General features: G+C 39.7%; 1 protein-coding gene across 2 annotated transcripts in view; it reads left to right on the forward strand.

The window, feature by feature from the left end:
• Positions 1–13882, forward strand: part of DTL (denticleless E3 ubiquitin protein ligase homolog (Drosophila)) — a 74540-nt gene extending 60658 nt beyond the window's left edge. For both annotated transcript variants that reach the window (XM_011938473.1, XM_011938482.1), the window contains 2 exons: positions 9136–9968; positions 11737–13882. In XM_011938473.1, coding sequence (XP_011793863.1) covers positions 9136–9968; positions 11737–11835 — 932 coding nt within the window. In that variant the 3' untranslated portion in view covers positions 11836–13882. The remainder of the gene's footprint in view (positions 1–9135; positions 9969–11736) is intronic.
• The last annotated feature ends 1641 nt before the right edge of the window (positions 13883–15523 follow it).

Consider the following 15523-nt stretch of genomic DNA (forward strand, 5'->3'; position numbering starts at 1 on the left):
GTTATGCACATGTACCCTAGAACTTAAAGTATAATAAAAAATAAAAATAAAAAAAATTAAAAATAGAACTACCAAATGATCCAGCAATTTCACTTTTGGGCATATATCCAAAAAAATGAAAGCAGTATGTGGAAGCGATACCTGCACTCCAGTGTTCACTGCAGCACTATTCATGATAGCCAAGATACAGAATCACCTAAGTATTCATCAACAGTAAAGACAATATGATGTATATATACAATAGAATACTATTTAACCTTGAAAAAGAAGAAAGTTAATGTCATTTGCAACAACAGAAATGAACCTGAAAGACATTATGCTAGGAGAAATAAGCCAGACACAGAAAGACAAATACTGCACGATCTCACATGTGGAATCCTTTAAAAAGTTGAACTCACAGGAGCAGAGAGTACAATAATGTACTATGTACCTGAAAATTGCTGAGTAGATTTTAAATGTTCTCACCACAGAAATATATGAAGTGATGTTAATTGGCTTGATTTAATCATTCTAAAATGTATGCGTGTTATCAAAACATCACGTTATAGCCTATATACATAATACAAATAAATTGACTTGAGATAAAAGATTACTAAATAGTGTATATATATATATAGTGATCTCTCCTTTTTAAAAAATTTCAATAGCTTTGGGGGAACAGGTAATGTTTGATTACATGGATAAGTACTTTAGTAGTGATTTCTGAAATTTTAGTGCACCCATCACCCAAGTGGTGTATGCTGTAACCAATGTGTAGTCTTTTATCCCTTACCTGCCTCCCACCTTGAGTCCCCAAATTCCATTGTATCATTCTTATGCCTTTGCATCTTCATAGCTTAGCTCCCACTTGTAAGTGAGAACATACGATGTTTGGTTCCATTCCTGAGCTACTTCACTTAGAATAATGGTCTCCAGGCCAGGCGCAGTGGCTCATGCCTGTAATCGTAGCACTTTGGGAGGCCGAGGCAGGTGGATCACCTGAGGTCGGGAATTCAAGACCAGCCTGGCCAACATAGTGAAACCCCCTCTCTACTAAAAATACAAAACTTAGTCAGGCATGGTGGTGCATGCCTGTAGTCCCAGCTACTTGGGAGGCTGGGGCAGGAGAATTGCTTGAACCTGGGAGATGGAGGTTGAGGTTGCAGCAAGCCGAGATTGTGCCACTGCACTCTAGCCTGGGCGACAGACATAGCGAGACAACAGCTTAAAAAAAAAAAAAAAGATAATGGTCTCCAACTCCATCCTGGTTCCTGCAAATGCCATTATTTCAATTCCATTTTATGGCTAAGTAGTATTCCATGGTGTATATGTATATACATACACAGCACATTTTCTTTATCCACTTTGATTGAAGGGCATCTGGGCTGGTTCCACATTTTTGCAGTTGCAAATTATGTTGCTATAAACGTGCATGTGCAAGTGTCTTTTTCATATGACGACTTTTTTTCCTCTGGGTAGATACCAGTGGTGGGATTGCTGGATCAAATGGTATATCTACTTTTAGTTCTTTACAGATCTCTGTACTGTTTTCCATAGTGGTTGTACTAGTTTACATTCCCACCAGCAGTGTAAAAGTGTTCCCTTTCCACCACATCCACCCCAATTACGGCTATTCTTGCAGGAGTAAGGTGTATTGCATTGTGTTTTTGATTTACATTTCCCTGATTATTAGTGATGTTGAGCATTTTTTCGTAAGTTTGAAGGCCCTATGTATATCTTTTTTTTTTTTTTTTGAGAATTTTCTGTTATTCATATCCTTAGCCCACTTTTTGATGGGATTATTTGTTTTTTTCCTTGCTGATTTTAAAACTCGAAAAGTTCCCTTGTCCCCCTTGCAGGACGTGCAATGAGGGTGTAGCTCTCTTCTTCAATGCCCCGCTGCTCAAACCTCTAGGGGAGCATACAGATGCGTGGGCTGTGGGGCTCCAACCCCACAACAGTGTCTGGGGGTGAATGTTTACAGCTCCTGAAGCCACAGTGGGTATGTGTTACAGGGCGCTCTTTTAGTTTTGCTGTTTATAGGCGGCTTGTGTTAACCAGCTGAATTAGACCCCTGCCTTATCGCAAGGACAGAGGGCTTTCTGTATCCCGGGGTTCTTGCCTTGGTGTACTGGAAGAATGGGATCACATGTGGGCTTGGAGAATTTGACTGCAAGGTTCCACTGAGCAGAAGTAGCTCTCCGCAGATGGGGGAGCCAGGAGGGAGATGGTTTTCCCCTGGAGTTGGGCCCTTGGTGGCCCAAGTTCTCCTCCGACTGCCCCGACCAAACTGCATCATTCCACCGGTTGATGCCCTGCCGGCCCGCCGAAGCCTGTCAGTGTGCTCTTCCGCCAGCGTGCTCCTTTCAACGTCTGCTTGACGAGCAGCCACTAGTGTCTTTTTCTGCTTATGTGTTCCTCACAACATCCAGTCACCATGTGTTCCTGCTAGGGTCTTGGGGTTTTTTATAGGCACAGGATGGGGGCGTGGCAGGCCAAGGTGATCTGGGAAATGCAACATTTGGGCAGGAAATGCCTGTCCTCACCTAGGTCCATGGGGATGGAGCCCTAGCCAGGGATCACACCTTCTACCCAGCACTTCTCTTCCCTCATTCTGTATCATTTAAAGGAGCCATGCTCTTCCCTTCCCAGCACTCCCGTATCAATTCGTTTGAGTTCCTTGTAGATTCTGGATAATAGGCCTTTGTCAGTTGCATAGATTGTGAAGATTTTCTCCCACTCTGTGAGTTCTTTGTTTACTTTGCTGATTATTTCTTTTGCTGTGCAGAAGCTTTTTAGTTTAACTAAGTCCCATCTATTTTTCTTTGTTTTTCTTGCATTTGCTTTTGGGTTATTGGTCATGAACTCTTTGCCTAGGCCATGTCTAGAAGAGTTTTTCCCATGTTATCTTCTAGAGTTGGGTTTCAGGTCTTAGATGTAAGTCTTTGGTCCATCTGGAGCTGATTTTTGTGTAAGGTGAGAGATGAGGATCCAGTTTCATTCTCCTACATGTGGCTTGCCAATTATCCCAGCACCATTGAATAGGGTTGTCCTTTCCCCACCTTATGTTTTTGTTTGCTTTGTTGATGATTAGTTGGCTGTAAGTATTTAGTTTTATTTCTGGGTTCTCTCTTCTATTCCATTGGTCTATGTGCCTATTTTTATAACAGTACCATGCTATTTGAGTGACTATAGCCTTGTAGTATAGTTTGAAGTCAGGTAATGTGATGCCTCCAGATTTGTTCTTTTTGCTTAGTCTTGCTTTGGCTATGTGGGCTGTTCTTTGGTTCCATATAACTTTTAGGATTGTTTTTTCTAGTTCTGTGAAGAATTATATGGTATTTTAATGGGAACTGCATTGAATTTGTAGATTGCTTTTGGCAGTATAGTTACTTTCACAGCATTGATTCTACCCATCCTTGAACATAGGACGTGTTTTTCCATTTGTTGTGTCATCTGATGTCTTTCAGCAGTGTTTTGTAATTTTCCTTGTAGAGGTCTTTTACTTCCTTAGTTAGGTATATTCTTTGGTTTTGCAGCTATTGTAAAAGGGGTTGAGTTATTGATTTGATTTGCAGCTTGTTTACTATTGTTGTATAGCAGTACTACTGATTTATGTACGTTGATTTTGTATCCTGAAACTTAACTGAATTCATTTATCAGATCTAGGAGCTTTTTGCATGAGTTTTTAGGGTTTTCCAGGTATTCAGTCATATCATTTGCTAACAGCGACAGCTTGACTTCCTCTTTACCAGTTTGGATGCCTTTTATTTCTCTTTTCTAACTGGCTGTGACTGGCTAGGGCTTCCACTACTATGTTGAATAGAAGTGGTGAAAGTGGGCATCCTTATGTTTTTCCAGTTCTCGTGAGGAATGCTTTCAACTTTTCAGCGTTCACTATAACGTTGACTGTGGGTTTGTCATGGATGACTTTTATTACCTTCTATGTTCCTTCTATGCTGATTCTGCTGAGGTTTTCATCATAAAGCGATGCTAGATTTTCTGAAATGTTTTTTCTGCTTCTATTGAGGTGATCATGTGTTTTTGTTTGTTTTTCTCTTAGAGTTTCGCTCTTGTTGCCCAGGCTGGGGTATAGTGGCACGATCTCAGCTCACTGCAACCTCTGCCACCCAGGTTCAAAGGATTCTCCTGCCTCAGCCTCCCGAGTAACTGGGATGCCACATCTGGCTAATTTTTGTATTTTTAGATGGGGTTTCACCATGTTGACCAGGCTGGTCTCAAACTCCTGACCTCAAGTGATGTGCCCTCCTCGGCCTCCCAAAGTGCTGGGATTACAGGTGTGAGCCACCACACCCAGCCTGATTTTTGTTTTTAATTCTGTTTATATGCCGTATCACATGTATTGACTTGTGTATATTAAACTAACCCTGCATCCCTGGTTTGAAATCCATTTGATCATGGTAGATTATCTTTTTGATATACTGTTGGATTTGGTTAGCTAGTATTTTGTTGAGGATTTTTGCATCTGTGTTCATCAGGGATATTGATCTGTAGTTTTCTTTTTTGTCATGTCCTTTCCTGGTTTTGGTATTAGAGTGATACTGGCTTCATAGGATGATTTAGGGAGGATTCCCTGTTTCTTTTTTGGAATAGTTTCAGTAGGATTGGTACCAGTTCTTCTTTGAATGTCTGATAGAATTCAGCAGTGAATCCACCTGGTCCTGGACTTTTTCTTGTTGGCAATTTCTTAATTACCATTTCAATCTCAGTGCTTGTTATTGATCTGTTCAGAGTTCCTATTTCTTCCTGGTTTAATCTAGGAGGGTTGTATATTTCCAGGAATTTATCCATCTCCTCTAGGTTTTCCAGTTGGGGAGCATAAAGGTGTTCATAGTAGCCTTGAATGATCATTTGTATTTCTGTGGTATTCGTTGTTAATATTTCCTGATTCATTTCTGATTGAACTTATTTGGATCCTCTCTTCTCTTTTCTTGGTCAATCTCACTGCTTGTTATTGATCTGTTCAGAGTTCCTATTTCTTCCTGGTTTAATCTAGGAGGGTTGTATATTTCCAGGAATTTACCCATCTCCTCTAGGTTTTCCAGTTGGGGAGCATAAAGGTGTTCATAGTAGCCTTGAATGATCATTTGTATTTCTGTGGTATTCGTTGTTAATATTTCCTGATTCATTTCTGATTGAACTTATTTGGATCCTCTCTTCTCTTTTCTTGGTTAATCTCACTAGTGGGCTATCAATTTTGTTTATCTTTTCAAAGACCCAGCTTTTTGTTTCATTTGTTTTTTGTATTTTGTTGTTGTTGTTGTTTCAGTTTCACTAAGTTCTACTGTGATCTTTGTTATATCTTTCCTTCTCCTGGGTTTGCGTTTGGTTTGTTCTTGTTTCTCTAGTTCTTGAGGTGTTACCTTAGATTGTCAATTTGTGCTCTTTCAGACTTTTTGATGTAGGCACTTAATGCTGTGAGCTTTCCTCTTAGCACAGCTTTTGCTGTATCTCAGAGGTTTTGTTAGGTTGTGTCACTTTTTTCATTCAGTTCAAATAATTTTTTAATTTCCAGCTTGACTTTGATTTCATTATTGACCCAAAGATCATTCAGAAGCAAATTATTTAATGTTGCATGGTTTTAAGAATTCCCTTTGGAGTTGATTTCCAATTTTACTCCACTGTGGTCTGAGAGAGTACTTTATATAATTTTGATTTTCTTAAATTTATTGAGACTTGTTTTGTGGCCTATCATATGGTCTCTATCTTGGAGAATGTTCCATGAATGTTCTGATGAATAGAATGTATACTCTGCCGTTGTTGGGTAGCATGTTCTGTAAATAACCTGTTAAATTCATTTGTTCTAGGGTATAAGTCCATTGTTTCTATGTTGACTTTCTATATTGAAGTCCCCCACTATGAGATGAGATTCTATTTTGGTGTATTTTGAGGTTTTGCTTCAAGATTTAGAACTCCTTTTAGCAGTTTTTGTAAACTGTGCTGGCTTGGTAGTGGCAAATTGTCTCAGCATTTGAAAAATACTTTATCTTCATTTATGAAGCTTACTTTCACTGGATACAAAATTCTTGGCTGATAATTATTTTGTCAGCTAATAATTATTTAATATGGCTAAAGATAAAACCTTAATTCCTTCTAGTTTGTAGGGTATCTGCTGTTAATCTGATAGGTTTTTCCTTTACAGGTTACCTGATGCTTTTGCCTCCCAGCTCTTAAGATTTTTTCTTTCATCTTGACTTTAGATAACCTGATGACTGTGTGCCTAGGTGATGATCTTTTTGTGATGAATTTCCTGGGTGTTCTTTGAGCTTCTTGTATTTGGATGTCTAGATCTCGAGCAAGGCCAGAGAAGTTTTTATTCTTTTGCCTTTGTCTTTGTTGGATTGGGTTAATTCAAAAGCCTTGTCTTTGAGCTCTGAAATTCTTTCTTCTACTTGTTTGATTCTATTGTTAAAACTTTCCAGTGTATTTTGCATTTCTCTAAATGTGTCTTTCATTTCCAAAAGTCATGATTGTTTTTTATTTATGATATCTGTTTCTCTGGAGATTCTTTTCATCTACATCCTGTTTTGTTTTAAAATTTAAGTTGGTTTTCACCTTTCTCTGGTGCCTCCTTAAGTAGCTTAATAATTGACCTTCTGAATTCTTTTCTAGCAATTCAAAGATTTATTCTTGGTTTGGATCCATTTGCTGGTGAGCTAGTGTGATCTTTTAGGGGTGGTTATAGAACCTTGTTTTGTCATATTACCGGAATTGTTTTTTTGGTTCCTTCTCATTTGGGTGGACTATATCAGAAGATCTGGGATTCAATGTCTGCTGTTTAAATTATTTTGTCCCACAGGGTGATCCCTTGATGTGGTGCTCTGCCACTTCCCTAGGGGTAGGGCTTCCTGAGGGCCGGACTGCAGTGTTTGTTATTGCTCTTCTGGGTCGAGCCACTCAGCAGAGCTACTGGGTTCTAGTCTGGTACCGGAGAGTGTCCGCAAAGAGTCCCGTGATGTGATCTGTCTTCAGGTCTTTATGCCATGGATACCAGCACCTGCTCTGATGAAGGTGGTAGCAAGGGAATGAAGTGGACTGTGTGAGAATATTTGGTTGTAGTTTTGTTTAGTGCACTGGTTGTCCTGAATGCTAGTTCTACTAGCACTGAAGTTATTACATGGACAGACTCAGGACCTCTGGTTGGCCGAGATGTTACAGGCAGTAGAATTAGCTGCTATTTTCTCCTTTCTTGGAGCAGGGTTGTTCTGTTGAGTTGCTGTGATGGCTTGAATTGGTTGGCCTCCAGCTCAGAGGTGTTGATTTCAAGAGAGTATCAACTGCGGTGGTAGTATAGCGGGGATATAAGCTTGCCCTAAGGTTGCCTGGATAAATGTTCGGGTTTCTCACTCAATGAGCAGGACCATAGAGCTCCCACAAGTTTATGTCTTTTGTTTACGGCTACCAGGACAGTTAGAGAAAGACCATCTGGTGGGGGCAGGGATAGTGTGTCTGAGCTCAGACTCCTTGGGTGGGGCTTGCTGTGGCCTCTGGGTGGTGGGAGTGGTGGTTCACAGGCCAACGGAGTTATGTTCTAAGGGAGATTATGGCTGCCTCTGCTGCTTCATACACATCACCAGGGAAATAGGGGAAAGCCAGCAGTGACAGGCCACAGCCAGCAAGGCCAGTCTCACTCCTGCTGTGCTTCCCCAACAGCCCAACAAAACCAAACTTATATCCATGCCTCCAGTGCACAGGGTGGATATCTTGCCCTAGACTACATGCCTTCCCGCCAAGAAAGCAAGCAGGGCTTTTAGACCTTGCCCATCTGCCTGCCACAGCTTCTGTGCTCGTATGTGCACTTCCTGTTTGTCCCATCCCCCCCACAGATTCTGCCCAGGAAAATTCACGCTCAGTTGAAATTATTACAAAGTTCAGCTGAAAGTCTCCTTCTCCCTATGGTCCTTCCCCAATTCCATTGGCTGCCCTCTCCAAAGACCCCTGTGAGATAGAAATGGTTTCCCTGGGGACCAGGAGTGCCTACAGGGCTCTTCCTGCTGCTGCTTCTACTTTTATATTTTGCTTGGCTCTCTAAATTCATTTCAGTTCTCCTTCTCCCATGATCTGGATTTTCAGGTTCCCCAGTGAGGATGTGTGCAGAGGTGGATTTTCACCCCTCACACTGTTTTTTGTTTTGAAACAGAGTCATGCTCTGTCGGCCAGGCTGGAGTGCAGTGGGCAAGATCTTGGCTCACTTCAACCTCCACCTCCTGGGTTCAAGTGATTCTTCTGCCTCAGCCTCCTGAGTAGCTGGGACTACAGGTGCACACTACCATGCCTGGCTAATTTTTGTATTTTTAGTAGAGACAGGGTTTCACCATATTGGCCAGGCTGGTCTTGAACTCCTGACTTCAAGTGATTCACCCACCTCAGCCTCCCATAGTGCTGGGATTACAGGCATGAACCACCATGCGCAGCCACCCTCTCACACTTTGGACCTTGAGAGTTTGTTTGGAGGTTCTATCAGGGGAGTGCAGCTGCTCGTATACCCTTGACCGACGCGAAGACCGGTTCTCTGTCAGGGATGGTCGTCCTCTTCAACCAAGCGTGCAGTTTCGGGAGCCCTCTCACACTTTGGGCACTCAATTTTTCTGCTGTCTTGTGGATTTTGTAGCAGCAAGCTACTTCTTTCAAAGGATCTGTTAATTATTTTGTTTTTTCTGATATGTTCCTGTGGTAGTTCTTGGAGCCAAAGTTCACTATGTGAGTCTCCACATGCTGTTCTGTTCTGAGTGGCAAGTTAGTCCTGCCTTCTATCTGCCACTTTCCCCTTATATCAGTCTCATTTTTGTATAGAAAGAAGTTGAGATATGTAGTATGTATCACATGCACAAATATAGAAAGTATGCTAAACGTGGTTTATGTAGGCGCTTTAAATTTTTTCTCTTTATGTTTTTTGGTATTTTGTTGATTTTTACAAGTATGTATTTTATAATGGGATAGTTGGGAGGTTGGTGACTTGGAAAAGAGAAAGGAAAATGATAAAAGCGTATGGTTGGAATCAAGTGACGTATATAACCTACTTACTGGCAAATTGACCCTTAGATAATTAAGTTAACTATGATTTTTCTTGATGAGAATTTAGGGACTTTGTATGGCTTTCACTTCTGATTTTCATGATCCTCTCCTCTTTTTCAGTAACAGTAACGAGTAGCCAGAGTACTCCTGCCAAAGCCCCCAGGGTAAAGTGCAATGCATCCATTTCTTCCCCGTCATCCGCAGCTTGTGCCCCAAGCTGTGCTGGAGACCTCCCTCTTCCTTCAAATACTCCTACGTTCTCTATTAAAACCCCACCTGCCAAGGCCCGGTCTCCCCTCAACAGAAGAGGTTCTGTCTCCTCCGTCTCTCCCAAGCCACCTTCATCTTTCAAGATGTCGATTAGAAACTGGGTGACCCGAACACCTTCCTCATCACCACCCATCACTCCACCTGCTTCCGAGACCAAGATCATGTCTCCAAGAAAAGCCCTTATTCCCGTGAGCCAGAAGTCATCCCAAGCAGAGGCTTGCTCTGAGTCCAGAAATAGAGTAAAGAGGAGGCTAGACTCAAGCTGTCTGGAGAGTGTGAAACAAAAGTGTGTGAAGAGTTGTAACTGTGTGACTGAGCTTGATGGCCAAGTTGAAAATCTTCATTTGGATCTGTGCTGCCTTGCTGGTAACCAGGAAGACCTTAGTAAGGACTCTCTAGGTCCTACCAAATCAAGCAAAATTGAAGGAGCTGGTACAAGTATCTCAGAGCCTCCGTCTCCTGTCAGTCCATATGCTTCAGAAAGCTGTGGAACGCTACCTCTTCCTTTGAGACCTTGTGGAGAAGGGTCTGAAATGGTAGGCAAAGAGAATAGTTCCCCAGAGAATAAAAACTGGTTGTTGGCCATGGCAGCCAAACGGAAGGCTGAGAATCCATCTCCACGAAGTCCATCATCCCAGACACCCAATTCCAGGAGACAGAGCGGAAAGACATCGCCAAGCCCGGTAAGTCAGCAGTGGTGGGAAGATACATTTCCTAATTTAAAAGAGGCCAGACACCCAGATGTCTCAAGTCAAGATGCTTTTTTTTTTTTTTTTTTTTAAAAAAGAAATCTATTTATTCCTAGTGCTACCAAATTTAGCACATAAATACAAAATTTTACATGGGCCATATTTTAACTAAAAATTTTTTATGCTAAGAAACTTTTTGTTTGAAATTCAAATGTAACTGGATGTGCTGTATTCTATCTGGCAACTCTTCTTACTCCCATTAAAATCCCTCCTGTCATGGTCCATACTCCTCAGCCCTGTTGCCTGATTCACTAAAGCCCTCATCTTGCTCCAGGATATCAATTCAAAAATATCTCCCCTCCCCTGTTAGACAGTATGCCATCCTCTTTTTATAGATAAAGCTGTTGTTCATGGGAAAGTTGCCAACATCCATAAGTAGATTTCCAGTTTGTAATTACATTTTGTGATTATTTAAAATACAGTGAAACTTAGATACTTACAGAACAATTTGAGTGCAGAATCTTTCTAGATTTTTATGACTTCTCCCCAGTCTTTTATAATCATCTTGCCACACCACAGTAATACTTTTGACACCTATATCTATTATTTTTAACGTTCAGTGTTGTGTCACTTATCTTTTTAGAACTCATTTCATTGACTGACTTAATATTTAAATTAGATAATATCAGTCATCAGTGATTGCTGGCAGAAATAGGTTTGTGAACCTTGAAAAACAAGATTCATTACGGTGGTGGAGGCAGAAGTAGCTGAGAGCATTGGGTGAGCTATGGGCACCTGTCAGAGGGAATAAAAAGCTGCTATTGTTTGCATGTTAAGGGGAGATGGGTTAACCAAGTTTCCACTGTACTTCACAGTAGCTCTTGTTATGAGTTATGGAAGTGGTGGCAGGATGATTGAAATAGAATCTGGGCTCATGATCAGCATCATCTGCCATTTTAAAGGGCAGAAGCTAGATAACCAACCTTAGGCCAGTTTTGGTTTAATAAGTGTTCATATCCCCCACCTGCTCTCATGAAAGCCTATCCCATAATTTTAGAAAAATAAACTGATGCGTTTTAAAGACAACTTAGTACACAAACTGCAATCAAGACCTTGCTGTAGAAAGTGGAGAAAAAAGAGTTATAAGGAGTCTTTCCTTCTCTCAAAATTGTGACTGCTCTTTATCCCTAGCCAAAATTTCTATTTTTTTTTTTTAAGGGAGCTGGTCTCAGTTATGTGTTAGCAAAAAAGTAGTTTCAAGGAAAAACTACTTTCACTGATAAATAAATCTTAAAATCTTTAAAAAGTAGAAATAGTGTGCTGGTCTTGTAATTTATTTGAAGCTAACATTTCTTAAAAATTTTTTACCTTTATATGATGATAATGTCAACTTCAGAAGAGAGTAACAGCTTCCATTTGAATACCTATTTTGTTTATAAATGGGGGGGCTGATTTATTCATTTATTTCAAAAAGGATGTTAATTGTAACTTCTTCGTTTCTTATTAGGAGACTTAGCTAGTAAATGTTTTCTTTTCATGTAAAAAGTCTATGCCTTCTTTCCCTACATATCATCTGTTAAGTTTTTACTGTAGTCAGTACAAATTAGCCAAAAAGACATTGCCATTAAAAGTTTTTGGAGCTGAAAGCAGGCTAACTAAACAATCAAATTTCTGGCAGCCAAATTTAAGGTACACCATAGTAAAAACTTGGTAACAGTTGAACTTCAAGGAAATCTCTGAAATCTAAACTTTCTTCTTCTAGGTCACCATCACTCCCAGCTCCATGAGGAAAATCTGCACATACTTTCATAGAAAGTCCCAGGAGGACTTCTGTGGTCCTGAACACTCAACAGAATTATAGATTCTAATCTGAGTGAGTTACTGAGCTTTGGTCCACTAAAATAAGATGAAAAATACAAGACTGACTCTATAACTCTGGTCTTTAAGAAAGCTGCCTTTTCATTTTTAGACAAAATATTTTCAATGCTGAAATGTACCTAATCTGGTTCTGCTACCATAATGTATATGCAGCTTCCCCAGGATGAATGCTGTGTTTAAATTTCATAAAGTAAATTTGTCACTCTAGCATTTTGAATGAATAGTTTTCACTTTTTAAATTATTCATGTTCTCTACAATAATGACATCCCGGTTCATGGAGGCAAAAAAACAAGTTTCTTGTTATCCTGAAACTTTTCTATGCTCAGTGGAAAGTATCTGCCAGCTGCAGCATGAGGCCTGTGAAGGCTGACTGCTGAAGAAATCCTCTGCTGAAGACCCCTGGTTCTGTTCTGCCTCCAACATGTATAATTTTATTTGAAATACATAATCTTTTCACTATGCTTTTGTGGGGTTTTTTTTAAGTATGTGTAAAAATGTGATGTTCAGATAAGTACATTTATATCAGTTCAGTGTTAAAATGCAGTCTCTTGAGTTAAAGTCATCTTTATTTTAAATGCAGTGATAAATGTCAACTCTTTGGAGAAACTAGGAGAACAACAACAGAAAGCTGTGTTTGTCTTTTTTCTCTCAAATATATCTCCCGTATGAGATTTCGGGTCCCCATGTTTTCACCAAGCAATCTGGTATGTCAGCCAACCCAACATCACTTTCTACAGGAGGTTGTGATTTTCGCCATTTACTAGAGGAAGATGTTTTATAAAATCAGTTTGGGGTTTGAATTCAGGTGTAGTCATCGGTTCTTTAGGGGCTGCAATGTTTTTTAAAAAATAAGTCATCAGATTTTAAGAAAAAAGTGATGATTTCTTATTGATATTTTTACGACAGAATATAGCTCTTAACTGAAAATCCAGAACCAGAAACATAAATCTTGAGTTTCTCTTCATGTACATAAAAAGCAATAGCCTTTTAGTATAGATAGCCTTGAGCCGAAAAGTAATAGAATTTTCTCTAGATATTTAATACAGAGAGTGTATAGACTGACTCTAAATTAATAATGTGCAAAATATCTTCAACATCCCTCCCCTTAATCAACAATTATGTATCAGTGATCTTGAACCATTGTTTTAAAATTCTTCACCTTTGTAACCTCATGGAAAGAGGCTTTACATACTTTCTATGTACTATGTACTTAGAAGGGAGCCTCCTTCCAATCATGAAACTTCGTTCGTTTTATCCATATCCCTGAGGACTGTGTAACTTTATGTCGGTTTTTGTCATTATTTGAAAATCTGTTCTTACTGACAACTTTTTAATTCCTTTGATCTTATAAGTTAAAGCTGTAACAACTGAAATTGCATGGGTCAAGTAAGCATAATTTCATCCAGGGAGAAAAATAAATGAAGCCATAGAATTGCTCTGGTCAAAACCAAGCACACCATAGCCTTAACTGAATATTTAGGAAATCTGCTTATATCTGGTGTTTGTTTTTTGACTGTTGGACTTTGGAAAGATGTTATTTATGACCAGTATCTGCCAGTAATGCTGTTTATCTCACTTGCTTTGAAAGCCAATGGGGGGAAAAATCCATGAAAAAGAAAAGGATCGATAAAGTAGGTGATTTTGTTTGTATCCCTACACATCTCCTGGCAGCACTACTGAGTGAAATTGGGATACATTTGGCTGTCAAAAACTATACCAAGAGTCTACTGGGTATAACATGTCTCACTTGGAAAGCTAGTACTTTTAAATGGGTGCCAAAGGTCAACTGTAATGAGATAATTATCCCTGCCTGTGTCGGTGTCAGACTTTGAGCTGATCCTGAATAATAAAGCCTTTTACCTTATCTGATGTCCTTTACTGAGCTTTTTGCATTACCTAGAAGCTGTCTACACAAAAGAACTATAGTAGTCAAGAATCCCTTCTACTTGTTCATTAAATAAAATGTTTATTCCGAAAGTTATAATCTATTTCAAGCTGAAAGAGCTTTTAATAAAAAACATCTTGCCTGGGTCAGACCTTGAGCATTTAAGATGGCTTGGATTACTTGATAAAGGAGGGTGGAGTGATGTAGTTCTTTTTCTAAACAAGTATTTCCAGCACAAACTTTTCCATTTGAATACATTCCAAGCACTATTGCTAGGATCCCGTATAAGAGTTTGCTTTTGGCTGTTTCAACATGGGCCCTTAATTTAATTTTGTGAGGATGACTGACTAGTCCCTTCAAATGTTTCTTCATCTGGACTGCACATTTAACTGATGATGGATCAAGACCATGCGTAGCTACTCTTGTATTGAGGGTCAGCCCATTATCCCCATCCCCAGCCCTAATAGCTTAAAACAGCTTTAACTCCCAGCTTGAAATTAGCCTATGGCCATGTTCGTAACATCGGTCGTGTGTGGGTTCAACAAATGCTTTTTGAGAGCCTGTCATAGCCAACACACTGCTGCTCTTAAGTCTGTTTTTCTGCTTTTCCTAGTCCCAAGAGGGCCAGACTTCCTTTTACATTGCTCTTAAAGCAAAGGCCAAGTAGTCTCACAGAGAAAAATCAATTCCACAACTAGGTAGTGTGGGCAACATTTTACAAATGTGTGTCAGAAGAGAGACTGAGTGAAAACATTGTACTAGAAAAACTGAGTTCATTTCCTCCCTATGGCAGTTCAACACAAGTGGTTTCTGCTTCATCATTCCATAAAGGGCTAAATGTAGGCCCAGTTGAGCTCTTGTCGGTAGATCTCATTGCTTCTCACACAGGTCTTCACAGGGAATTCTTTGCCTGCCCTAGGTTTGGATCATGCCACATTACCAATTAACCCATTACTCATAAAATTATCAGGGATTATGGAAAAAAAATTGGATTATGCATCAGTTCTTTAGATATTGGTTGGAAGTTACAGGCAGGCTGAACACATTTTGTTGGACTTAAGCTTAATGTTTTAACCCCTGGAATACAACCCTAGCTTGTTATGAGGTAACCATTTTGTTCCCTAAAGTGGTAGCAAAACCTGTTTTATTTCTGAGCTGTGTTTGAGTACAAGCTAAAAAGTGTAGGGGTTGTTGAGAAATGATGTAAGATAAATTCAGCCTTTAAAGAAGAAATCACCTGAGCATATTAAGCAGCTTGTTTATATTGGTATGCCTGCAGCAAGCATATAACATCACAAATGAGAGATATTATGTTACTAAAGAATGGGCTTATTTGATCCCTAAAGTTCATCCCTTGCTAAGCCAGGAAAGAGGGTTTTTAGGGTATGCAACTAGGTTCCTTATTTTGAATGTAAAAGGTTTAATATTCTGTTTATACTCCATTTGTCTTTAATTTCCTTAACTTGCCACATGCCCCTTTGTTTTGACATTCTGAATAATTTATATTCAAGCCATTTTGTGAAATATGAATAGCATATTTCAAAATGCCTTTGATTGGAAGGCGTTTAAGTCAGCCAACATTTACATATCACCTGGGTGCCAAGCCCTGTGTGTGAGGCACCTGGTCTGCAAAGAGTTCCTTTCTTTATTTTCAGTTGCCAAAGGAGTCACTTTATAATACTTCAGGAGGCCAGAGTCAGCATTTGAGAGAAACAGCAAATATCAGATTTCAAGTCCTTTGAATAAAGTTGTTTTGTAATCAGCTATTATGTAGCAAGTACTGTC

The sequence above is a fragment of the Colobus angolensis genome, unplaced genomic scaffold (assembly GCF_000951035.1).
Source record: "Colobus angolensis palliatus isolate OR3802 unplaced genomic scaffold, Cang.pa_1.0 Scaffold100, whole genome shotgun sequence".
NCBI lineage: Eukaryota > Metazoa > Chordata > Mammalia > Primates > Cercopithecidae > Colobus > Colobus angolensis.